Source organism: Anolis carolinensis, chromosome 2 (genome assembly GCF_035594765.1).
Source record: "Anolis carolinensis isolate JA03-04 chromosome 2, rAnoCar3.1.pri, whole genome shotgun sequence".
In the NCBI taxonomy this organism is placed as follows: domain Eukaryota; kingdom Metazoa; phylum Chordata; class Lepidosauria; order Squamata; family Dactyloidae; genus Anolis; species Anolis carolinensis.
In genome coordinates this window covers 245,544,931-245,570,848 of record NC_085842.1, presented here as the reverse complement: position 1 = coordinate 245,570,848, position 25,918 = coordinate 245,544,931, and the positions used below count along the sequence as shown (strand labels likewise).

The window sequence follows — 25,918 nt, the reverse complement described above, 5'->3', positions numbered from 1 at the left end:
ATTTGAAGAAATCCATCAAGAACCTGATTGTTTGATTAACATGCAAACAGGATTGTCTACATCAGTGGTTCTTAACCTGTGGGCCCCCAGATGTTTTGGCCTTCAGCTGCCAGAAATCCTAACAGCTGGTAAACTGGCTGGGATTTCTGGGAGTTGTAGGCCAAAACACCTGTGGACCCACAGATTCAGAACCATTGGTCTACATGTATGAAGGATATTAAAAATAATGTTGGCACTTTATTTCCATGCAGCCATGTATCTTACATCAGAAGAAAACATCCCCATGTCATCACGGTCTTGGTTGTGGAAGAAAAAAAACAATTCAATTTTCCCAACTGCTGAAAGCCAGAACACAACAGGTAAAATTAAAGTACACTATTTCCAAACCTCATTTACAGTTATGAAATGACCATAAAGAAAATTTCGAAACCTAAAGACAATTTGCTCTACATGTCTACGCTGATTGTCACTCATATAATTTGATATACAAGAATACTTGAAGGTCACAGGCCACCTATAAAATAGCATAGAAAAAAATATTAAGAGCATTCAAAAATATCTGGAAAGTGAAAGGAAAACCTGTGGCCTGAGTGTCTGGAGCAATAATGAAGAGATAATTCAGGATTTATTCTGTCTAAAAGCTATTTTTACACAAATTTATAATTATTTTCCGAATAGGAAGCAGTACTTTCTGTATAGAATATAACCGTAGAAAATGCTGTTTGGTCTGCAGAAAATGCTATAGTTTTTTCTTTTGCACAAAATAAATCTTCACTACAGCAAATTTGCAAATTTTGTACGGCATTTACTGTTTAGAATGTAATATTCTGAAAATTGGCATGCAATGGGAGAAAAAATGCTATGGTTATTCTTAGCTTTTCTCAAGAACAAAATTAATAAACGATCACCTCCCTAGGATATAGTTAATAAGCATGCCACACATGGGTACGACCATTTCTGTTGCTTTCTGTCCATTTGCAAAGAGGTTTTGTAGCATCTTAGAGAGAGACTGAGAAAAAGAAGTTTGTAGCATAAGTTTTCCTAGTCTGTGGATGAGTCTACACAGGCATGAAAAACCAAACTTACTTTGAGTTGGCTCCTGGCTATCTTCACAAATTCCTGTACTTCTGATAAGCATTGTGGACTATTCCTGGTTAAATTGGCTTTTGGGCAATGTAGACAGTAAGATTGGGTCCAATTCAGACATTTGGTTGTCCACACAGAACACCATTGCCACCATCTTTGAAACTTCTTGTGGAGAGGAAAAGCGGGGTATAGATAAACATCATCACCATCATCACCTTTTCCCTACAGTTGTCAGCACAGGGGAAAGAGGATGGATCAAGGTGGTATCACTACCATCGCTATTCCCAGCTGGCCACAGAACTCCATGTGAGCTCCTGGCTATTGCGAGCCCCTTGTTCTAACATTGACATTGGTGCCTATGCAACTAGGAAAAAGGAAGAAAGATAGTCTCCCTCCTCCTTTCTGGTCATGAGGGTGCCTCTGCTGATTTTGGCATGGGCGACCACAATGATCAGGAGTTCACAGAGAGGGCTGGGGATGGCTGGAAGTAGCGATGGCAATATGGAAGGTGAGGCTATGGTCTAGTGGAGCCAATGACATCTTCATTTATCTGAACTGTGCAGATTACAATCTGCCATCACAATTGATTCGGGAGGAAGCATGTGGCTGCATTCCAGACTGGCTGCAGATATACTGGCCACTATAGACTTACCGTGTGTCTTCTTCCTCAGACTGTGGAAGTAGTCTACAAAAGCAAATGTTGCCAACTCCATTCTCTCTGTTAGACTCTAAGAATCTGGAATATCAGCATACAAAATACCTTTGCATGCTGATATTCCAAATTTACATGATGATGTCTTTGAGCTGTTGCCCTTAGTGAACAGAGCCGGAAGGAGGAGGAGAGAAAGAGACCAAGTAAAGAAAATATGTGATGAGTCTCCTTCATCAGCCCAGGTTACTAATAATAATAATAATAATAATAATAATAATAATAATAATTTTATTTTTGTACCCCGCCACCATCTCCCCAGAGGGACTCGGGGCGGCTTACAGATATAAAACCAACATACAATAATATCAAATACAAAAACACACAAATAAATTTAAAAGGCATTAAAAATCACAATCATTATAAAACACTTGAGAAACACAGCAATAACAACATAAAATGAGCTGGGCAAAGTGCACTGAGTGATCTATTGTCTTCCTGATCTATTGTCTTTGGCTAGTATAAAACCAGAAGATAGAGAAATGTATGATAATTATTCATTCTTCCATGCATAAAAACAAAATGTTTTTGTTTGCAACAAACAATTGTGGCTTTGCACTGCTTGATTTCCCAACATAATCCTGATCTGGGTCATGCCCAGAGCTTGGCAAAATTACTCTTGGGGAGACTAAAACTCAACAATATGTTGTTGATGTACCACAATGAGGCATCCTATAGGATTTTTCTGGAGGTTCTAGTGAATTTTATGACTTTTATGAGTCCAAGTATAGAAACATAGCTGAACACTTCTCTGCCTCCCACCTCCACCCCTTTACTACAAGGAAATGGCCATGTTGAAGGAGCTGTATCAGCTAAATTAGCATGAGGATTTTGCTGTTGCACAAACCTGGTAGATAACTCCAGCCTCTTCAATGACACCCCAAAATCACAGACATGTTGGAGTTATGAGCTATGGAGGTTAATAACAGCCACGTTTCCCCCAGTTGTATCTGCAAAGGGTCACTGATGTTACCTTACTCATTTTGTTGGTGGAAGACTGGCAGCATAGCCACTTAGTGGGAGAAAGAAGAAAGGAAGGATTGTGAGCAGGGAGGAATGGGGAGGTCCATCACTTCCCAATTTCTTGGGACCAGTAAGAAAGCTGGAAATTATGCCAGTCATAAAAACTATGGTAATAGATTGGGATCGCATCATAACCTTAAAACTAGATAGCAACACAATTTTATTTACTGGTTTCTGTCTTTCATGTCTCTACTGTGGCTGGTGGCTTGCACATCAAGAAGATAGCGAATGGGTTTTGGCTTTGGTCTGAACATTAAATAAATATTCCAAGGTTCTGGACCTACAGTATTTTTCAGATAGTGTTTAGCACCCTGGATAGCACCTTTAAAACTGACTCACAACACCTATGGCATGAAAGGTGCCACAACAGCCCAAGTTTCCCCTCTTTATATCATGGTGTCTTTTGTCATATTTACAAACATCTCACAGTTTTGTCCTCACTTTCTCTATGGATCTCTCTATCTCTCATTGATGTCCTCTTCTCAATCTTTCTAAAGGTAAAGGTTTTCCCCTGATATAAAGTCTAGTCGTGTCCGACTCTGGGGGGTTGGTGCTCATCTCCATTTCTAAGCGGAAGAGCCAGCATTGTCTGTAGACATCTCCACGGTCATGTGGCCGGCATGACTGCATGGAGCGCTGTTACCTTCTCACCGGAGTGGTACCGATTGATCTACTCGCACTTGCATGGTTTTGAACTGCTAGGTTGGCAGAAGCTGGGGCTAATAGTGGGAGCTCACCCCACTCCCAGGATTCAAACCATTGACCTTTTGGTCTGCAAGTTCAGCAGCCCAGTGGTTTCTATTTTCCCCCAAACCCACATTCTGACCCTCATACAAGCCTCTATCTTATTTGTATGCCTCTATTCCTTCTTCTTCTTAGCACCAAGCATTCCTTAGTGCAACAACAACTCAGTACAAGGTTCTCACACACTTTCCTGGGACAAATATTCCATTTGAAATTGTACATCTTTCAAAATTACTTAAATAATACTCTTTAATAGGGGCATGGGAGTATTTCTAACTTTAGTAGAACCATTATCCAGATTCCTCCACTAACACATATCTAGAGAGAAATATTTTTCCCCTCTTTCCCAGTGCAACTGTATCACAAGGCATATGTCTTGCAGCATGACTTTTCTCATCTGACTTGAACAATAGTAAACAAGCAATACTGCAGAAATTATTCACTGATCTTGACTTCTTCTGGCATGTTGTCTGCTCACATGCTTTCATTTAATCCAGAAAGAAGACCGTGGCTGTAATCTTTGAATTTAAATCCCCTTGACTCAATGTAAATATGTAAAGGATTTATTCTAATATCTGGCACATTTTAAAAAATCCCAGCTCTATTTGATGTGCACTGTTACCGAATCTTCAGGCAAATCAAACTGGTCATTATTATTTAAATATGTTTCCATGCAAAGTATTCAAAGGTAGTAGTTGTATTGAGAGTATTAAACTTGTAGCTTTCTCGCCATTAAAAGTATTTTTTTCATGTCAAGAGTGACTTGAGAAACTGCAGGTTACTTCTGGTGTGAGAGGATTGGCCGTCTGCAAAGATGTTGCCCAGGGGATGCCCAGATGTTTGATGTTTTACCATCCTGTGGGAGGCTTCTCTAATGTCCCCACATGGGTAGCTAGAGCTGACAGAGGGAGCTCACCTGCTCTCTCCGGATTTGAACCACCGACCTGTCACTCAGCAGCCCTGCCAGCACAAGGGTTTAACCCATTGTACCACTAGGGGTTTCACATTAAAATGTATTAAGATGGTAATTATTTGCATTACAGAGCTTCAAACAAATTTCTCTTTTAAACTAGAATACTCTCAGAATCTCTCAGCTGGCATTGTGAATAATGTGTTGGTGGATTCTAAAAGTTTTAATAATTTTCCCATGCTCTGATGCACATCATTTGCAAAAAAAAGAAAAAAGGAAAAAAAAGAAAAAAGAAAAGAAAAGAAAAAAAAGCAAGCAGCCCTACTCTTCCTTTTGTATAAATAATCCATATCCTTCCCTTTCAGCGGCCTGGGTGCAAACAGTTTTTCCATCATGCTCTCAAGACACTGAAGAGTCACTAAGAGGCGATGCTGATCCTAAATCACAAACAACCATCATTTCATCTATTCCTCTGCCAGGCAGCATTACTGATTACTTGGATGAGATGCAAACCCACCCTTCATCCAAAACAAAAAGCATTGATGTTGGTGAGGAAACAGAACTTGGTAAGCATTCAGTCATTAGTTCACAAAACTTCTTTAAAATGCAGAAGGGGTGAAAGTCTATGAGAGATACTCCCTCTATGGAACAATTGAGAATATTGACTGGAGATGATAGGCACTTGGTTGCAAAAGACAGGGCCAGGCATTAAAGATTTCAACAAAGCGCTTTTTCTGAATGTGCTTTCAGATCGAAAAGTGTTTGAATTTATTTGGGTTCTTTTATATTGAGAGTCAGTTCGAGCAAAGGATATAGAAGTGGTTTGACCATTGGACTACGACTCTGAAGATCAGAGTTTTTCACTTCCTGTTTGGCCATGAAAAACCATGGTCAGTCATACTCTTAGCCTCTGAGGAAGAGAAGAGCAACCCCCCTCTGAACAAATTGCCAAGAAAGCCCTGTGATAGGTTTGCCTTAAGGCTACTATTAATTGGAAATGACTTGAAAACACACAACAACAACAACAACAACAACAACAACAACAACAACAACAACAAGCACTATAATCTAAACAATTTTTGAGTGAAATAGGAATTCTAAAATCACTCAGAATAATCTGTTCATGAACATTATTCCAAGTGATTGTGGATGCACAGTTTCCCAAGTTGCTTTATTTTTTGTATTGTTTCTACAGGTGAAATTGGAAAGAGGCAAACTTTGTTGAATAAATTTAGATTTGACGAGCTGTCATTTGTGAAATGCCTGACTGACAAAAAAGGGAAGAAAGCAGCTGCAGCAAAAGGTATGACAAAAGCAAATGTGCAGCCTGACATTGTACAATGAGATTCTTATAGTGTGATATGGATGTTTCCTTAGGCACGAATTTTATTTCCAAAGTGTGAATTTCTTTTAGTTCTTGGTTTTGTGACTTCATTGGACTTAACAATCCTGGATAACTATATGGTGACCAGACTTTGAGCCCTTTATATCCCAGTTTCAAAGTTGGGAAGTAAAAATGGGTACAAACCCATTTGTGATACATGCCAATCCAGACTCAAATAAATGCAATAGATAAATTAATAAATAATGGTGGTGGCACAGTTTGATTTAGGCAACTTGGTGGTGTTTGTCAATTGAAGTTCCTTAAATCAAACTGTGTCACAACCATTATGACATTTCCATTTCTTCCCACCAGTGAATGATAGGGGTATGCACAATTCCGTTTGGCAATACTAGATTTGGAGAAATTCAATAATATGGAAACTGAACTGCCAAAAATGTACTGAGTGGAGGGCAGCCAAAGGCTCAGCAAGAATGGATCACGATCAGCTGGATCTTTCGGCTAATGGCAGCAATGGGGCTGAGCGACACTCTACCTCAAGCGGAGGCTGCAGTGTGTGGGCAGCCTCACAACTCAGGCAAGATTGGGCACCTGGCGGCGACCGCTCCTCCATCCATCCCTTTCTGAAGCCCTCCCCCCAGGGGGGGTACCCACTTTTTGGCCGAGTCACGCACCCCTAGTGAATGAAGGCATCTCAAGGACTTGTGACAGGGGGCCTGCTTCTGATGGTTACAGCTTCATTCATTGGTAACAGTGGGGTGGAAACAACCTCTTTCCAGAATCTCCATCAGAAGCTAAATAGACTTCTTTCAGATAACCCAGTGGGCAAGGGATTATTTTCATACTTTTACAGTATGCCCACATAGTTACACTTAATACAGAGCAATTACAAATCTATAATACTAGGTTATGAATTTGTATGTTTCCTTGCAGCAGGTTTTAGGCATGCAAAGCATAGCACAGTTTTGCTCACTTGGCAATGAGTTTCAGTTTCTAATGCATCTCTGCTCAGGAGTAAGCCACCATACAAAAGGTTTCAAGGACACAGAGTACAACTCATATCTGTGCATCTCTATTCAGAATATATGGCTCCTAAAACTAAAGATAAACAGCCAGATATTTCAAGTTTAAATATCTTTAAATATGCCCTTATATCCAATCACTGATCAGAGATAACAGTGATCTTCTCCTGTACAGAGATGAAGAAGGGCTTTCTTCAACTATGAGTAAGAAATCCCAGCTCTTATCTCTGCTCAATGACCAGAGATAAGCAGAATGCTGGAGAACAAAATAACAGGATTCCTACAGGTCAACGTTTATGGTTCCTAGATTAAAGTGTTAAGTGCACGCTTGCAGTGGTCAGCATTTCTGTTCCATTTTCCTTTATGTCTCCTATTGTTAATAATTAATATATTATATATTATAGGTCATCCAAGTACTGTTAGAGTTCTCCCTTATGACAATCAGCTGGATGGATGCCTGTCCAAAGAAGAGCAACCTTACATTCCATACAGATTAGCTAAATTATATATTATCAAGGTAATACAGACAAAAATTAATTTCTGATATGAAATGAGTATAATATATTTCATGCTAATTCATTACCAGTTCATCTCCTCTTCCTTTTCTAATAACTCTCCATTGCCAAATCTATATTTCTTCTACTTTTCTTGCCAGAGGGTATGCACTTAGGGCACTTACTTTTATGACAGCAACAATAACCTCAGTGGCTCAAGGATCCAGTTTCAAGCCCTCTGAGATCTTCCAGAAGCTTCACACTCCAACCATCTTGGCTGCCAAATTAATCATAATTTAGGAGTAAGGCAGGGAGGTTTTTTTAAAAACACTCTCACTTTACAGCAAGGTCCATGGTGGAGACAGGTCTTTTTTTCATGGCTTCTTTCACTTCCAAGAGTCTTCTGGGAATGAAATTCCTTTTTAAACAAGGTATGTGCTTCCAGTGAATCTCATTTACAGCAAAAGAGCAGAGTGTGCATCTAATATTCTTGAATTTATCACTGTGGATAAGTATTATCAGCATAAATGGGCCAAATTCATTCTATACGCCACATGTTATTGATATTGTTGTTTTGGTCCAATTGTGGAAAATGCTTGAAGTGTGACTTATTTTGGCATTGTCCTAGAAACACGCATATCAAGGCTTTATTGCAGGTTAGAAATCATAATTAGTGCAATATGAGTTCAAAGGACGTTATCCAAATGGGATAATATCTATTCATGGGGAGTAAGGCTATCAATCACCACTAGTCATGACAGCAATATTATTTCCTTTAGCAAAGATGGCATGTTCCTCAAGACCAGTTGCTGTTAAAGGTGGTTGGGAGGGTACTATTTTATTCATATCACAAATATGCCCATTTCTTTTTTTGGCTTCTGCAAGAACAACATGTTGGACTAGATAGGGCTTTGACTTTTATTTTTTTATTTTTTTATTTTTTTATTTTTTTATTTATTAGACTTGTATACCGCTACTCCCAATTTGGCTTGGAGCACTTTACAGAAATAGATTTAAACAATATAGTTAGCTTTAAAATAACAATAAGAACAGACATAGTCCCGGGTTTTTACCCATCGAAAGCTTGTCGGAAGAGAAAGGTTTTGCAGACTTTCCGAAAGGCAAGTAGGTCTCGGATAGTTCGAGTTTCAACTGGCAAGGCATTCCATAAATAAGGGGCTACAATCGAGAAGGCTCTCTGCCTAGTAGAAGACAAATGATAAGTCCGTATATTAGGGACTTCAAGCAAATTTTGGTCTTCGTACCGAAGTAATCTCTGGGGTTGGTAGGGGGATAAGCGGGCCCTCAGGTATGCCGGCCCCAAACCATGTAAGGCCTTAAAGGTTAGTACCAGTACCTTGAAAGTAATCCGGTACTCAATCGGTAGCCAGTGCAGCTGTTGTAGAATTGGGGTGATAAGCCACCTTGACGAGCCTCCGCATTTTGCACCAGCTTCAGTTTCCGGATCACTGACAAAGGAAGGCCAATGTAGACGGCGTTACAGTAGTTGAGCCTCGAGATGACCATCGCCTGGATCACCTTAGCCAAGTCATTCCTAGATAGGTAGGGAGCCAGTCTCCTAGCCTGACGTAGATGGAAAAACGCAGATCTGCTCACAGCAGAGACCTGGACCTCCATTGTGAGCAGAGGGTCAATTAAGACACCAAGACTTTTTACAGAAGATGACGGATGTAGTGTCTCGCCATCCAGGGTAGGCAGCTGGATCTCCCTCCCACCCGGACGGCCCAGCCAAAGGATCTCTGTCTTCACTGGATTCACCCTCAACCTGCTGGCACGCAACCATCCAGTAATGGCCTCAAAGCACTGATGGAAACTATCGGGTATGGAGTCCAGCCGGCCCTCCATCCTCAGAATGAGCTGAGTGTCATCAGCGTACTGGTGGTACTCAAGCCCAAAGCTCCGCACCAGTCGGGCAAGCAGTCGCATATAGATGTTAAATAATAGAGGAGAGAGAATAGCTCCCTACGGGACCCCACAAGTTAGCGGAGACCACTTGGAAACCATCCCTCCCCTCACCACCCGCTGTCCCCAATCCTGGAGGAAGGAGGACACCCATTTAAGGTGTCTTGAGCCACAAGATTCTTCTGTTCTGGTCAAACATGAAAATAAAATATTTTCTAATAAGGACTTAAATGTGACATTAAATAATGTTAAACTATATTTATGTGAAACTTATTTGTCAAACTATTGTATCTTTTACTTTTTCTGAATGTGCAGACTGTCCTTCACACCCATAAATTGCATGCTAATATTTGCCGTTTTCATCTGTTGCAAACATATAGATACACTGAAAAATAGCATTTTCCTACATAAGGATTTACCATTCAACAATTGATTCAAATGACTACTCGAATTAGGACTAACCAATAAGATTATATATATATACTCTATTGTAACAATATCTGCATTGTGTATCGAGTGCAATTTTCAAGATTTGGAAAAGAAGAGCTTAAGCAAAGTACCCAAAATGTCTGCAACAAAATTACCCTCAGACTGACAATGGCATGGCCTCTGAGTCCCTATCCATTCCAAAACAGTGGGAATCATGAGTTTCTTGAATGTCGGGAAACACTGAAGAAGACAATTCTGAACTGACAAGAATCTGCCATTCGGGCGTTATTCAGTACAAAATTTGTGTTGATTTTTTAAATGCAGAAAATATGTCTAATTTTTTTGGCCTTGTGTTTTGTCTCAATTATATAGGTTTACCAGTTGAGAAGTCTCAATTGAGTGTTTCCCCTTGCATTTTATTTCAGATTGCAAAAGACATGCAACAGATGAAAAGCGGATATGTGAAGTTAATCAAAGAGCTGGAGCAGATTGAAAAAGAAAGCCAGGTGATTTTTCTTATGATAAAGATTTTTAAAATGTACAACAATTTCATTTTACTGTTTAAACAAGCACAAGTCCACAAATTATGGTTGACAGCCTTCACTAAATGACAGAATTTGAAGTTCTGCCCATTCAGCCCTCAGTGAAGTGTTGCAGGGAGTGGAGGGCCATGCAGCTATGGCACAATTATTTATTATTTATTTATTTCCCATACTTGTATCTTGCCCTTCTCACCCCAAAGGGGACTCAGGGCAGCCTCACATTCGGCAGCAATTTGATGCCCAACATACAATTCCAAAAATAACAATTACAATTAAAGCCAAACATTAAACATACATTAGTTAAAACAACAGTTAAAATCATGCAAGTTCCATATCAAATGCAAAGGAATTTTCCAGGACATCCTTGTGAACATCTGGAGATCCTGGAAGATGTCCCATTATGAGCACAAGTATAGGGGCATTGTTGAGTGTTCCTCCTCCCCTCCTCTGTTCTCCACTAGCCACTACATGGCTGTGTCCAAGGCCTGCAGGGGACAAATATGTTCCAAAGGGGCTGGAAATCACTGAGAGGATGTTACATTGGCATATGTCACCTTGAGGACACTAGTCCATATTCTACACTTCTACAAGAAGCATCATATCGTTATGGCATAGATGGTAATTCCTCACAAAGAAATGTCATAGTTTGGAATTTTTAAAAAAATATATAATAGCTCCCAGAATCTCCCCACCAGCATACTCATGCTGAGATGAGGAATTCTAAAAGTTCCAAAAGACAAACTTTTTAAAACTTTGAGATATATAGTTTACATGTTCAGGCTTCAATCCTATACTCACTTACATAGGAGTTGGTTGTATTATTGAAACACTCAAGGATTTATTACTTAAACTTTAACATTGTGGAGGAAACAGTCCGAAGTGCTTTGATTGTGCATTTTAGGGCATTGGACTGAATGGTTCTGTGGTCTCTTCTATGATTTTATGATTCTACACAATTACATTGTTAGGGCTTGGTAGTTTTTACATGCATATACTAGTCAAATCTTATGTAGAAGTGGGCATAGTTCAGCTCAATGTTGGGGACTGTGTGGGTCTCCAGATACTGTTTTACTGTAGCTCTCAGCAGCCCAAATCAGCATAGTGAGAAATGTTGGAAACTAAAGTCTAAAAAACAACATGGTTATGTTGAGTTCACACATCTCACATAGAGCACGGCTTTCTGGAATAGTCATCTCAGCCATAATAAAAATATGACTGTTTTCCTTTTTCAAAAATATAGCAAGACTATGGTCTGTTTAATCTTATATTATTATATTGTTATATTGTTTCCTATGCTGTATCACCACACACAAAAACCAAAACAAATCTGCATAGCAAGTTTGTAAAGGAACAAATCAACTTTAGCCCAGACTTCAGTTTTTGCATAAGATCATAGCACCCTCTGCTGGCCTTCTTAATAAGAAAAATCAGTTACTGTAAAATAAATTATTTGCTGAAAGTGGCAAGAGATGATACCATTTCTGGATGTTCTCACAGGAGGCTCTTAAAACAGGTTCTGCCATTGCAAACTCATATTGCTGCCTAGGCCCTTTTATTATCACAGCAAGCCCTAATGAGAGCACTTTGAGAACACACAAAAATTTATTAGTTTATCGCAGCTGCAGGGACATAACTCCTCTCAAATGGTTTATTCCATGTCTTCATTTATGCCCCACTTTTCCTTTCTTTTTTCTATGAGAATTGAACAACTCTGAAAGCTCACATTATTGCAAGGGCATCCTTTTGCACTGTTAGAGGTGTGTGGCTGTGCACCTCTGTGTTTCCAGGTTTTCAAAGAACCAAGGCACTGTCCCTGAACACTTAAAATATTAATTAAAATAAAAAGGCATTTTGTATTTAAAGTGTTTTTTTTTCTATTTTGTGTATTCTGCAATGGAAAGGAGTAGTTTCTATTTTCAAACCTTGTTTAATGGTGCAAAAGCATGCATTAGTAAGAAGCTAACTGCCATGGCTCAATGCTATGGATTCCCTGTAAAACTCCAACTCTCAATGTTCCATAGCATGGCAATTACTTTTGCTTTTATAGTATAGATGCACACTAAGTCAGGGATGATTTATGCTCTCAGCTTGTTGGTCTATGTTAGACTTGTGTGTTTGTATAACATTTATATCAGTTTCTGCTTGTTTCATTCGTGAAGGCTTTTGTTTTAATTTTTGAGCACCTCCCAAAAATGGGCACTTTTCTGAATGGGCATTTTCATTCTGTGTCTGATAATACAAAAAAATTCAATCCATTGGTCACTATGGGCAGACTTCCCCAGGCTCCTCTTCTCTTGATTTCTATGGCTAGAGGGGTGAAAATCACCACATATGGAGGGCACATCTACCACTTTTAGCCCACCAAGTTTTATAACGTTTGGGTGATCCCCGATTTTTAGGGATTTTTTTTCTTTCTATAAATAAAATTGCCCTAAAAATTCCCTTTTTCCCCTCCACTGACCCCACCCTCTAATTTCTTCAGGAGGCAGGGCAGGACACCATTCCTTCCTACCAAATGTCAAAGATGCTCCACACACCACACACACAGCCCATTGCTCAGGCCCACTATTTCACTTCTTATTTAACTGGTTGCAATAGGAGGGAATTTCCCTCCTCTACCCATCATTTTTGGCAATTGCATGGTTTATCCTTATATTCTTCATTTCAACCTGGATTAAAAGCATCAGAGTTACTGAAGATGCTACTATTTCTGTGATGCTTTCTCCTCCATCTGCAAAAAGGAACTGAGTTTAAAGACAGGGCTTAAGCTACCACTATTTCTGTAATGCTTTCCCTTCTGCCTGCAGAAGAGAACTGGGTTTAAAGACAGGGCTTAAGATACTATTCCTCTTTGATACTTTCCTCTCAGCAGGCAAGGTAGATCGTTGGCCCAACAGGCAGGGCTCAGAGGGAAATAGCAATTTTCTGCAGGCCTCATGAGGAGCACCACGTGGCTCGAAAAGCAGGCATGCAAACAGTACCCACTCTTGCTTTCTTTCATTTTGAGCTAATTTTCATTCAGGGGGAGGGGTTCCTGTTTCATGCTTCTGCCCGAAACAAAAGGAACGAAAGAATGAATGAAATGGGAAAAACAAGTACTGTGTGCACTTCTAATCAGTATGGGTTTGTTGTTCCAAAATGATTTCTTCATCTTCCCTCACTGTCAAGCCAATATATTTCTACCATATTTTTTTAAGATCAAGATTGTAAAGATAAACTCCTTTCTAAAACATCCAAAGCTCCCAATCTCAGTTCAATGTTTTTGGGTCCAGATTTAAACTAAAATATTTCATTTCATTAGGGAAAGGGGTGACCTGGTCTAGAAGACAATTAAACTATCACCTGGATCTTGCTTTAATACTGGAGACAATGAATCCTTTCCCAACTTCACTTGGGAGTAGTGGATATATGGCACGTACAGCTGTATTCTCCAACAGAAGATTCCCAAGGACTCCAGGGATACAGCTATGGGATTTGTGTGTGTGAAATTAGGGCATTGCTTTCCAAATAAGAATTCCTCCCCATGAAGTTTTGCTTCCCTCTCCAAATGTCTAGCATTACAGAAAGTGAGGAACTGAAAATCATTCACACCGAAGAATCTTATATTACTCATAGTTGAATTCCTGCAATAACTTTGACTGTTCCTTTTCTATGTACTGATGCTATGGTTTTTAACTTCGAATATGTTTGATGGATTTTAACTGATTTTTAAAATATATTGGTTGCGTTTAATTCTGTTTTAATGTCTGTATATTTGTATGTTTTAAATTGGATACCAATGCTTTTATGTCAAGCCGTTTGAGTCCTCTTTGGGGAGATAAAGTGAGGTATAAATAAATAAATAAATAATAATAATAATAATAATAATAATAATAATAATTATTATTATTATTATTATTATTATTATTATTATTATTTTCTTTAGCTGTCTAAAATTGGGACAGTGGAGTAAAATGTAATGGTGCACTGGGGGAGCAGAGTGCCTTCATTTTGCCTTCCCTATAGCCATATTCATAGTGATGCTATTATCTTGACCACAAAAAAATGTATCTTTGCCCCTGTGAAACTATAGAGAATTGCTGCTTCTTCTTTGGCAAAATGTTCCCTCCCTTTTACAACCCAAAAGTATAGTAGAAAAGCTCTTGAGACCCATTTGAGCACAGTTCTGCTTTGTCCCTCAACCTCACAACTTGGCAGATCAGAGAAAACAGAAGCAGAGCTATTGCTGCAACCTGGCACGAAGCCTCACATATTGATTAGAAATAAGCAGCTAAGCTTTGGATGGTAAGGCTCTATTACTAATATGAATACATTATTGCTTTATGCAGTCCCAAAATATTGTCCTCTATGGAAACTCAAAATAATCCATATGTATTTACAGAAAAACACACACTGTTTCGGATATTCCATTAGCACAGATACAGTTGCTTGTCTGAAGTGGCTCTGGGTGTGAGCCCAGGAATGCTTAATTCTCCAATAAATCTGTATTAAGCTTAACCTTCTGGTGTGAGCCAGAAGGCTAAACTTAATACAGATTTATCTGAGAGTTGTTAAGCATACCCAATGCATGGGCAAATAATTTCCCCAAAGCTCCATGCATTGCACATCAACACTACCATCTGGAAAAAAAATTTCTGCTGATACACTCTCTTTCGTTTCTCACAACGTTTCAGTCCTTAATCAGCAGTGGGCAAACACCAGGCCTGTGTGATCCATTTCGTTCTTTCACTAATCTCTCAGAGATACACAAACCAGAGCCTGGTGAATGCGGTATACAAATGGAATTGAAAAAATCCTGAATCCAATAATGTTTTCAAGAGCCAGAAGTTAGCTGAGCTCATACTCCTTCCACACTCTTTCCACTCCTGGTGACCCTAAGCTCTATTTAATTTAGCAGAATAATGGAAGGAGGGTAGCAAGTCATTGGGCTGCTGCTATTGTTCAACAATTGAGAAATTGGGATATGTGAAGACGTTTTTGCCTATTCGTCTTGGTTTACTGAAATGTTCTTTTCATTTTGAGATGCATCTTGAGTTAATTTCTCCACTTTTAATATATTGCCCAGGAGCAAGCCATAATGGTGGTGAAGAATCAGTACTGCAACAAAATGGGGAATCTGAAGGCTCAGCTGGAAGCCTATCAGGAAGCAGTAGACAAGAAAAACCAATACTGGCAAGATACAACAAAGGTAAAAAGAAAAAGAAAATATAGTTGCTTTGAATGTAGATTATGCAGACTATATAAACACAACAAGAATGCATTACACACATCCCAACCAAAATTGTTCTTGGTGTCTTGGTTTTTAGGCTGTTTCTGGGATTATTTGGGATATTGATTTGAAACCTTCATTGAATAGACTGTATCAGCTCTAGTTTCTTAGATATGGTTGGTTATCATGATGTTCTATGGGTGTCAGGCAAATGACAGTTGGCATGTGGCATATGTTCTGTATCTCAAAAACTAGTACTGATAAGGGAAAACTGGTACCACTTTTGAAATCAGCAGATCAACTATATTCAGAAACAGGGCTAACATTTGAGATACCAAAATGTGTGTTGGACAGTGTTATGAACTGCTTCCTATAGTTCATATAGTTTTATGAACAGTATTGAGAATCAGATAAAATAGTTTGCATATTTCCACTGAAAGCCAGCTAAACCATTTTAATCTGTAAAAACTGAACATTTATCCTTTTTTTCCCCAAACATCCTTATTGAAGAAACAAAATATGAGCTTCTGCAATGTTTACACAATCTTCACAAATACACAGGCATTAACCAGAGCCAAAGAAAGATACTTTAGGCAAAAGAGAAAATGTCCTCTTCCCAACATTTCCATGTACAAAAACTGATGAGAAACTGCCAATTGATTAGGGTTCTCCATCACACCAGAAGAGGCAAAACTAGTTTATGAGATGCAGAATAGAAAATGACTGGGTAGCTCCCACTGAGGCCCTCACTAGCATTTTCAGCTACTTGGCTCATTGTGCCTAACAGTAGGACCAGCTCAGTCATCTATCCATAAAAATCAACTGTTGGCAATGTAACTGTGTTCCACTGTTACTTTTGGCCTATACTGAAACCTCCTGGGAATAACAAGAGGCTATACACATTATGGACAGACTTGTATATGCTTCACATATAAAATAAGGTTTCAAGTGAATCCTTATTCTTCACCTGTTCATAGGCTTGTCTGTTACACTACACAGAATTCTTTATTAGTTAACAATGTGGTTTGTAAATACAGTGAGCCCTCCACATTTGTAGATTTAGTTTTTGCAAAGATTGTTTGCAAATTTGATTAATATGTTTTGTCTCTGAATCTCTAGCTTCTCCAGGATAACTCTATGGTCACCTTTCAGTTGATATTTATCACAGAATTGTCTTAGAAGACCTAGAGATTTCTAGAGAGACTACTTCTCTAGAAATTGCAAGATCCTTTATCACAATTCTATGGTCAAATTCATTATTATCAAGGTATTCTGAGAGAAGTGTTCTTTCCCGTTAAAAATCATAATGGGTTTTTATTTGCAGTTTATCCACTTTCACAGAATACTATAACCTCACATATGCAAAAGTAGAGGGCATACTGTAATTGTAAAATACATTAAAATGATTTTTTTAAAGAATGTAAATGAAGCATTAAGCATCACTGAATTATAAATATTATAATGCAGTGTAAGACAATCATACTCGGCCACAAGTGATTACCTGTGGTGATGATAACTCATAGATGAAACAAAGCAGCAGTTTGTTAATTCCACAACCTGTTCCAGTAATTTCTTATCTGGGTAATTGCATATCCAGAGATTGGAAGAAGAAAACAGAAAACTGAGGCAAGAAAAAGAAAAATTTATAAACCAGATCACGCTGGAAAAAGAGAAATGGGACCAAGAAAAGGTAAGGACAAAGAAATGGTAATTCACAATTACACTGGATTTTCTTAGCAGAATAATGGAAGAATTTCATCTTTTTTTTTTTCAAAAAAAATTCACTTGGCTTCCCTCTAAAATTCCAAATATTGTATAACTTGGCACAAAGCAGTGTTTTATGATTGAAATTATTGTTTCTGTGCTATCTTTTTGTATCACACTCCCAAAAATGTAAATAAAAAAATCAGATACTGAGAAACTGAGTGGAGAATGCTGTTACATTTCTGCCTTACATTGACAAAAGTCAAAAGACGATGCTTTATCTTCAGTATAGTGCCTTCTTTTATTCCAGTGGTTCCTAACCTGTGGTCCATGGACCACCAGTGGTCCCCAAGAATTAAAATATGGTCCGCAGCCTCACTGTTACTACACCATTGCAATGAGAGCAACTGGTCTCGCAAAACCCTCTTATAGTGCCGAGGCGGTTGGGGATGTCTGGAGTGGAGAGGCTGACTACCTACAAAAGGCGTAACAACAAGCCTCCTAACTGTTGCTTCTCCTCCTCCTCCCTCCCTTTGAGTGGAGCCATTCTATGTGGCACCTGGAAGTGGGGGCACGTTGGTGTCTGCGTTTTTAGGCCTATCCTTGGGGTTATTTGGGGTGCTGTTTCAGAAAATTGCATTGGATAGACCACATCAGCTCTTGATTATTAAATTTGGTTTTCTGTGGGCGGGCGGATGGCGACTACTGGATACCATATGTTCTGTATCAGAAACTAGAGCTGATGTGGTCTATCCAATGCAATTTTCTGAATCAGCACCCTAAATAACAAACCAAATCTAACATTGACCAAAAACTGATTCATAACCCTTTTGGTACTAATGTTGGAGAGTGGTCCCTGGTCAAAGTGGTCCCTAGTCAAGTGGTGCCTGGTCAAAGTGGTCCCTGATAAATAAATAAAAAGGGTTGAGAACCACTGTTTTATTCTTTGCTACATTTCAGGATAAGCATATACTCTTATCATGCTCTCACTTCAAAACTATCTATGATCTCTCCTGCTCTCTCCCTCTCCCTCTCCCTCTCCCCCTCCCTCCCTCCCTCCCTCTCCCTCTCTCTCTGATAATTTGTAATGCAATTTTGTAACAGTGGTTGCATTGCCCTGTAAACAGTGGATTACAACACCAGAATGACAATAATTATTGTTCCGATTTGCAATCAAGTCCATGTCTACTGATGATGACCCTATGAACTGGAGACCTCCAAGAGCTCTGCCTGCAACCATCCTGCTCAAGCCTTGAAAATTCAGAGCGGTGGCTTCTTTGATTAATTCAATCCATCTATAATGATGTCTGTATTGTTTTCCTATTGTCTTCTTCTTTTCCAAGGATAGTAATCTTTTTCAACAAGTCATGTCATCCTGTGGTATGTCAAAGTATGATAATATCTGTTTAGTCATTTTGGCTTCTATAGGGAATTTGGGGTCTCTAAGGTGTCTATTTACTATGTGTATCATGTCATTTGACTCATTCATGTATGAAAGGATTGAAGACATTCATTGCCATAGAAATTGTTATGTTTTTCAGGCTTCGTTTCTCCAAACTACTAGTCAAAAGCTAGACTGTCTGTATATGCAACACACCTTAAGTAAGTAATTTCCCTTGGCAATACTGCTGCATTTGGATAATGCATTCTTTATGTATGTCTTCATTTCTCCTTCATTGTAACTTCAGCTTAATGTCTTTGGTCAATAAGAAGCTTTCTAGTAACCATGCCATGATTGAAACAGAACAGAACAGAAACACACCTTGAGAAGCATTATACCAGAACTTTGTGCATGCAAAAGATGGTGGTGCTTTGTTACTACTAGTGCTGAAAGAAGGTTCTGTTGGATTCCCCTCCTCCACCCCCTCCACAGCTTTAGTTTATAGTCATGCCATGGTTGTGGGTGTGCTGATGTGACCTTAGCTCTCTATATGCACTGACATTCCTTCAGTAACACTTCTGGTAAATGCATCTCTGTGACTCTTTTCTTAAATGACATTTATTATCATTTCCTGATGAAGTCAGTGGGCCTCAAACCCTAGTGTGATGTATTTTGCATCTTTTGGTTGGGTTAATCATAGTATCATAATTTATACTTTAGGCAGCATGGCTATTTCTGCATTTTTCTTTTTTTAGTAAGTACAGGTGTTAAATAGACAGTAAATGATGTTGTTTCTAAAAACGCAGCTACAGTTGGCCTTTAATATTCATGGATACTGCATCCTTGGATTCAACCAATTGTGGCTTGAAAATATTCAGAGAAAAAAATCCAGAAAGCAAACCTTGTTTTTCCCCCCTCTCCACAACCACTATTCTTGTGAATAGGTGTGTCCTGCTTTATTTATTATTTACAGTATTTATATTCCACCCTTCTCACCCCGAAGGGGACTCAGGGCGGATCACATTATAACACACATAGGGCAAACATTCAATGCCCATAAACACATCAAACAGAGACTGAGAGACACACGCAGAGGCAAGTTAACCTTCTTCTGAGGGGATGTTCGATTCTGGCCACAGGGGGAGCAGCTGCTTCATCATCCACACTGACGGCACTTCCTCATTCCAGGTCGTAAATTAGTTAATCTTGCCTCCCCACTTTATAAGTGGTACCTTATCTCCTACTTGATAGATGCAACTATCTTTCGCCCCTACTATTTCACAAATCATCAGGCTCTCACTAACATTCATTTGAGTTTTTCATAATTGTATATAGAGGACTCCATTTTGCTGTTCTATTATATGTAATACGACTTAAGCACCCACAGATTTGAGGGTCCACAGAGGAACCTGGAATCAAATCCCAGAAGATACTGAGGACAGTTATACCTGTGTAAGTTCTATTAACTGAAACAGAAATTATACATAGGTAAACATGCAATTACTCAGAACTATATGGATGCAGTTCTTAGGGATATGATACATCTCCATCACTTGTAATCACTACGGGAAATAGTTATGCTGGTAATAGTTATGAAGATGTGCAGAGTTTTGGAAAATAGAAAGTTCATCTCTAAAAGGGGAAATCTATTTGAATTTCAAAATCATTGCAACATTAGAACAAAGTTTCAAAGACTAAGGCCTTGGACCTCCAGTAGATACAATCATGACTGAGAAGAGGCATAAGGCCTAGGAAAAAAGATTAATAGAGTTTTTGGTTGAGTTGCTTGTTTGTTTTTTTCATGTCAGGAGTGACTTGAGAATCTGCCAGTATTTGCAAATTTCATAATCACTGAGATAGACAAAAATGAAGACTAATTAATTAATTAGCCAACTGCAAGGCAATGTCGATGAAGTAGAAACATCCAGGCTCAGAATCTTTGAGTACTCTATTCCTAATCATCTGGATTTGAACCCTTGTATATTTGTGAAGAAGGGCTAGTGTGGTGTAGTGTAGTACTCATTCAGAAATTTAGAAATTTTAGTTTAGTGGACACTCAAATCTGTAGATGTTTAAGTTTCTGGACTATGTCTCTGGAGATTAGTGTTTAAATCCCATTTGGTCATGGAAACCAACCAGGTGACCTTGGGCAAGTCATAATCTGTCAACCTCACATTGAGGCAAATGCAGCCCCTCTCTGAACAAATATTGTCAAGAAAACTCTGTGATCAGCCCATCTTAGAGTCACCATATGTGTTAGCAGCTGCTTGAAGGCACTCAACAAAAAGTATGTGATCAGCATGAATATTGTATTTAGTGTTGTGTACTGTGCATATGGCATGCTTATTATATTTGCATACTGCTTTGAAATCCTGAGAAGATTATAACTATACATGCTTACATTCTGTATTGGGTTAATCCTTTCCATTTTTCTGAGAGACACCTCATCCTTGACACCTACATAGTAAGCAATTATCAAGTAGTCCACTCTGTTTTAGGAACAGGTGCACCTACTGAATTAGTGAAAGACACTTTTTCTTCACTTTGTTTTTGAAGACTTCACCAAAATGTACATATCACATCACTGAGACAGAATGAAGTTATACATGTTTAGAGGCAAAAGAAGGTGATCTTCCCAGCTGGGAATAATGTGGGTGGATAGGCAGATGGAATAAATTCTGATCTATTGTTTTTTTTACCTATCAGTTGGACAAGTAAAATGAAGTTTATGAAGAATTTGGACTAGAAGCATTGCAGACAATTGTTACTCGAAGAGTATTATGAGAAAGCTTTTAGTGCTATCAATAGAAGTTTATTATGCAATTATAATTATAATTCTGGAATGTGATAGATATATGAATTGGGTCTTTTGCCAGAATTGTGGGAGGTTCATCGTTCTTAAAAGCTACCACTATTTTTAACCTCATTTCTATTTTTAATCTTCAGCTGTCAAGGAGCTTCAGAAGAATAGACAAAATCTTGAAAAAGTACAAAAAATTGTAGATTTCCAGATGGACTTGCCTTGTGATCAGAGAAGAGCATTAATTCTATCAGATGAAGTAAATGTCTGTGGTTTACATGAAAAGGTAGAATTAGTGCATTTTACCTTTTGAGATAAGATGCTTAAAATATTGTATCTATTTTAAGATTATTTCACTGGTTGAGAGAATAGGATAATGTTTTTCTAGCACTGGAAACCTGTTTTGCACAATTGAAGATTGTCACCATCCTTTGATAAAACTGCCAATCTATTATTTGTTCAATAATGCTACCATTCTTCACACATTATATATTATTTCAGAAATGTTCTTTCTTCTTCTGAAGAAACTGGACAGAAAAGGTTATGAGTCTCACTTTCCTGTTTTGTTCCACTAAGTGGTGCTGTACCAACCAAAGGACAAAAAGGACAACCAATAGACAGACATTTTATCAAAGATTTCCTTGGATATGGAATTTTCTTCTGTTTGTATTAATAGAAATGACGACTTTTTCAACTGGAAAAAACCTGGTGTCTTTAATCTCAAATGTATTAAAAGGGCATGTTTCTTTCAGATAACAGAAAAACGAACTTCAGAGCAGAATGCAAACAAAAAGATGTTTGATGCGACAGCACAGGATTCAGGAACTACAGAAACAAGTCAAAGTTCTTCATCTTTTGTGGTATGCCTCCCCTTCACCTTTCCTGGGCAATAATTCAATATTTTGTTACAGACAGGATTTGGAAATACACGTAGTGCAAGCAATAACCTTACTGCTTGTACCTTTTCCATTTCATTTGCTTCAGTGACTGGGTTCTGTGTAGCTCATGTTGGGGGAAACAGAGAATTCAGCTTGAAACAAGGGAAACTATATATAGAAGCTAAAACTGTCTCAATATAACAAAAAGTATGAAAAAGCTTTTCGCCAGTTCACCTCAGCAGAAAGTTCAGATCTGAGCATCAAAAGAAAAAGATTCAAATCGTGGTGGTAATCTCTTTTGTTTATTTCATTCTTGTTCGTGCATATGAAAAATGTCAAAAGTTTTTTTTCTTGCTGGGTAAGATTTCAAAAGCTTTTGAGATTTTTCAGGTTTTTTTATTTTATGATATTTTAGAATGTATTTGCAAAAAAATGCAAAGGATTTTTCGTACACAAATTGTGAATACCACAAAAACGTATTTTGCACTAAATACAAGCAGCCCCCAAGTTACAAACATTCGGCCTAGAAATGACTCATAGTTATGAACAAGGGTGAGACAACAAAAAGTGAAAGAAATCTATCCCTTGGAAGGGAAATTCTTCCTGAAAGAGTTATCGTTAAGAAAGGGTGTTTTCACTGAAGCTTTATCAACAATCCTTGTTTCTACAACAAGCAATTTTTTTTTAAATCCAAATATCACAAGGACAGAGAGTGAAGTGAAATCTTCTGAACAGGGGCACAGACAGGAAAACAAACACCACTGAGTGTTAACCCTTCCCTATTCTATCCAAACCTTGCACTTAAACATTTGCTGTTCTGACCTACATACAAATTCAACTAGAATACACCTACAGAACCTATCTTGTTCGGAACTATGTAAGTGTGTATAGATCTGAATCCTGTTCTTAGTCCTGAAGAAGACATGCACCATTGAATTATTGGGATTTGCTAATGAGTTGGTTCATTGCATTTTCATTGTGTTTGCTTTTGGATGACATCTTGTTAGTCACACACCCAAGCATTACTCTGATTTTCTGCTTTATATGTCCATTACATTGTTGCAGAGGTTAGGTTTTTCTTCCTTGCTTGCACAATGATCAAAATTCCCAACAACTCATCTTCCTCTTGCATCCCACTCCACCCATGTAATGGCCTGGGAAGAAAAACATCCAAGTATATGACTGTAACCAGAAGCACAATAATTAAGACATATTTCAGGACATCCAGGAAATCCTCCAAAGGTTATGGAAGATGTCACTATCAGAAATTCTGCATCACAGTTACATTTATAAATAAGAACCATGGGTCTCTAACTGCTTTGTAATCAGTATGGCTAAGCAAGCTTACTATAAAACTACATACATGTCTCCCAGCCCACCTTAACAGCCAGCAGATATACCAGGCAGAGGAGGTCTGTTTAGTTGTAGATCTGGGTGCAAGGATAATGACTTTTCCACCTCCTTCAACAAGTGAGCAAGGCTGCAATGAGGAACTGCAATAGGAATCCTACTTCTGGTTGACGCAGCGTCACACACTGTTGGGAAGAGACTGGAAAAACCATCCTTCGTACACCCTAGTCAGTAGTTGAATGCCTTCCTTTATCCAATATGGCTATGAGCTATTAAGGTGAGGTGGGTGGGGTCAGACCAGAAGGCATTACTTAGTTGCACCTATAAAACATCCACCTCTTTTGTTCAAACAACAGATTTTGTCTTTTCTCTCCCTCCATGACATACACTGGACTGCTCCCTGAGCAACTGAAATGACTTTTGACACTAGCAACATCTGCTTTTCTCGCTGTATCCCAAAGCACATGCTTTTGTTTACCATGCTTTGATTTGTGGAGGAAAATATGGACATGATTTACAATTCAGATTGCTGAGAGACACATTTCCTGCTGCTGGATGGGCTGACCATATAGTCTGAATTTCCGGATCTTACCCTGTTCTCTTACAGGCTGGCTGTGCCTCACTGCTGCTGCTCCTGCTGCTTCGGCAGGTGAGATTCCTCACAACCAGGAGCAAGGAAGCAGGTGCTTAAGCAGGAATGAACACACATGCACAAAATCTCAAAATGCAGAAAGGGGCAGAGGGTACAGACACTTGAAGATTCTGGTATTTTAGCTGCAATGTGGTAAAATGATCTGGTACTGGAAAACACCCAAAGGAGTGACACTGAGTAACCACACTGAGAGATACTAACCCTACTGACACCACTGCTTTTGCTAATTTATGTTGTCAATTATTATTGTTCTATATTGAAAATAATATCTTTTAAAATGTTATCTCTTAGGTGGAGATACCAGAAATGTCTGGATGTTTGCCACAAAAGAAACTTCTGTTGGAAGTGAAAGCCATTTTGGAACTGATCAGAGGGTCTTTACAGAAACAAGAAACTGAGATCAGTGAACTTCTTCAAAAGGAACAGTGGTGTGACTCTCCGAATACAAATGAATCACTGACAAATTGGATAGGCAAGCCTGAATAATCTGAATTTTACCCTACAAGAAAAAAGGAAGGACAAGCTTTATTTTCCTTTACGATTTTGCAACTCTTCAACTGCTAAAATGAAAAATAATAACCTTAATCTTAGGAGGATTCATACTAATACCTACATATCTACAGCAGAAATATTTTCTTCTGAACACTGGTTGTAAGTCTGTGTTGATTACTTGGTTAGCTAAGTTACCTCTTCAGGTTTAACCCTGTCAAACCTGACAGAAATGTCATTTATTCATGCTCAGATGCCAGTAGAATGGTTTTCCTTCACTTTATTCAGCTGATGCCAAATAAAGTAAATGGGGGAAGTTTGTGAAAACTTTAAAATATAACAGTAGTGTGACAATAGTCATGATTTTGACACTATTACTGTGATCATGACACACACACACACACACACACACACCACAAATTATTTTACTGGGCATCATCTGCATGGAGAAAAGGAAGACAATTCTGCTCAAATTCGAGTATGTTTGAATAATATTTCAATCAAGTGGGCTGGGATCAGACCAGGAAAGATTACTATTTAAAAGTGGTAAACTCTTTGTATTATACAAAATTGTTTATTTTTTCTGTTTATATATAAAATAATGTTGAAAATGCTTTAGAAATAGGTTGACAAAAGAAGTGTGTAAAACATACAGAAGGTGGCACTGCGGGTCAAGCATTACCCCTTTTTCAAACAGCATAGTATCTTTCTCATGTGCATATTGAATGCAAAAAAAATGGTTTTGCAGTATTAGATATATACACTGCAATCCCAATTTCCAGCTCAGATTAAAGCGCTGATGAGTTTTATCCATGAATATCAACATAACTCACTTTTAGAAGTGTATGGTAGGAGTAGCTGTAAGTTATTACCACTGCTTTCATAAAATAAAGTGTGAATTCAATAAAGAAGTACAACTAGATACTTACATCTTTATGTATTTTATCAAGACTCAGTATAATGTTGTCACTATGAGGCTGGCCTCACAGTAAAGTCAAAACTAGAAATGTTTTTGGTCTATAACTCTCTGAATCACCCTCTCCCCATCATCCAGCATGATCATAACTAACCCAAATAGCTTAGGTTTAGAAATTTGTGAAGACTGCAGTGCCTGCATATGAACATAGAAGTGAGATTTGCTTCCTACTGTATAGCAATGCAGAGCCTACCAGCTGGAAACAACCCTTGCTTTTTCATAGAATTAGAGAATAACAGAGTTGGAAGAGACCAC

General features: G+C 38.4%; 1 protein-coding gene across 1 annotated transcript; it reads left to right on the top strand.

Annotated features, from left to right (window-relative positions):
- Positions 1 to 234: 234 nt before the first annotated feature.
- On the top strand, positions 235 to 15,621 carry LOC134296613 (uncharacterized). The gene is made up of 6 exons (XM_062971995.1): positions 235 to 359; positions 4,838 to 5,038; positions 5,668 to 5,775; positions 7,241 to 7,353; positions 10,108 to 10,188; positions 15,290 to 15,621. The coding sequence occupies exons 1-6, from the start codon at positions 254 to 256 to the stop codon at positions 15,557 to 15,559; spliced, it is 879 nt and encodes a 292-aa protein (XP_062828065.1). The 5' UTR covers positions 235 to 253; the 3' UTR covers positions 15,560 to 15,621.
- The last annotated feature ends 10,297 nt before the right edge of the window (positions 15,622 to 25,918 follow it).

Bases quoted from the DNA above. Each gene is read 5' to 3' on its own strand.
- LOC134296613 (XM_062971995.1), top strand. From the start codon at position 254: ATGTATCTTACATCAGAAGAAAACATCCCCATGTCATCACGGTCTTGG. The intron at 5,039-5,667 runs GTAAGCATTCAG...TTGTTTCTACAG, and splicing joins TGGTGAGGAAACAGAACTTG to GTGAAATTGGAAAGAGGCAA. The intron at 5,776-7,240 runs GTATGACAAAAG...TATATATTATAG, and splicing joins GAAAGCAGCTGCAGCAAAAG to GTCATCCAAGTACTGTTAGA.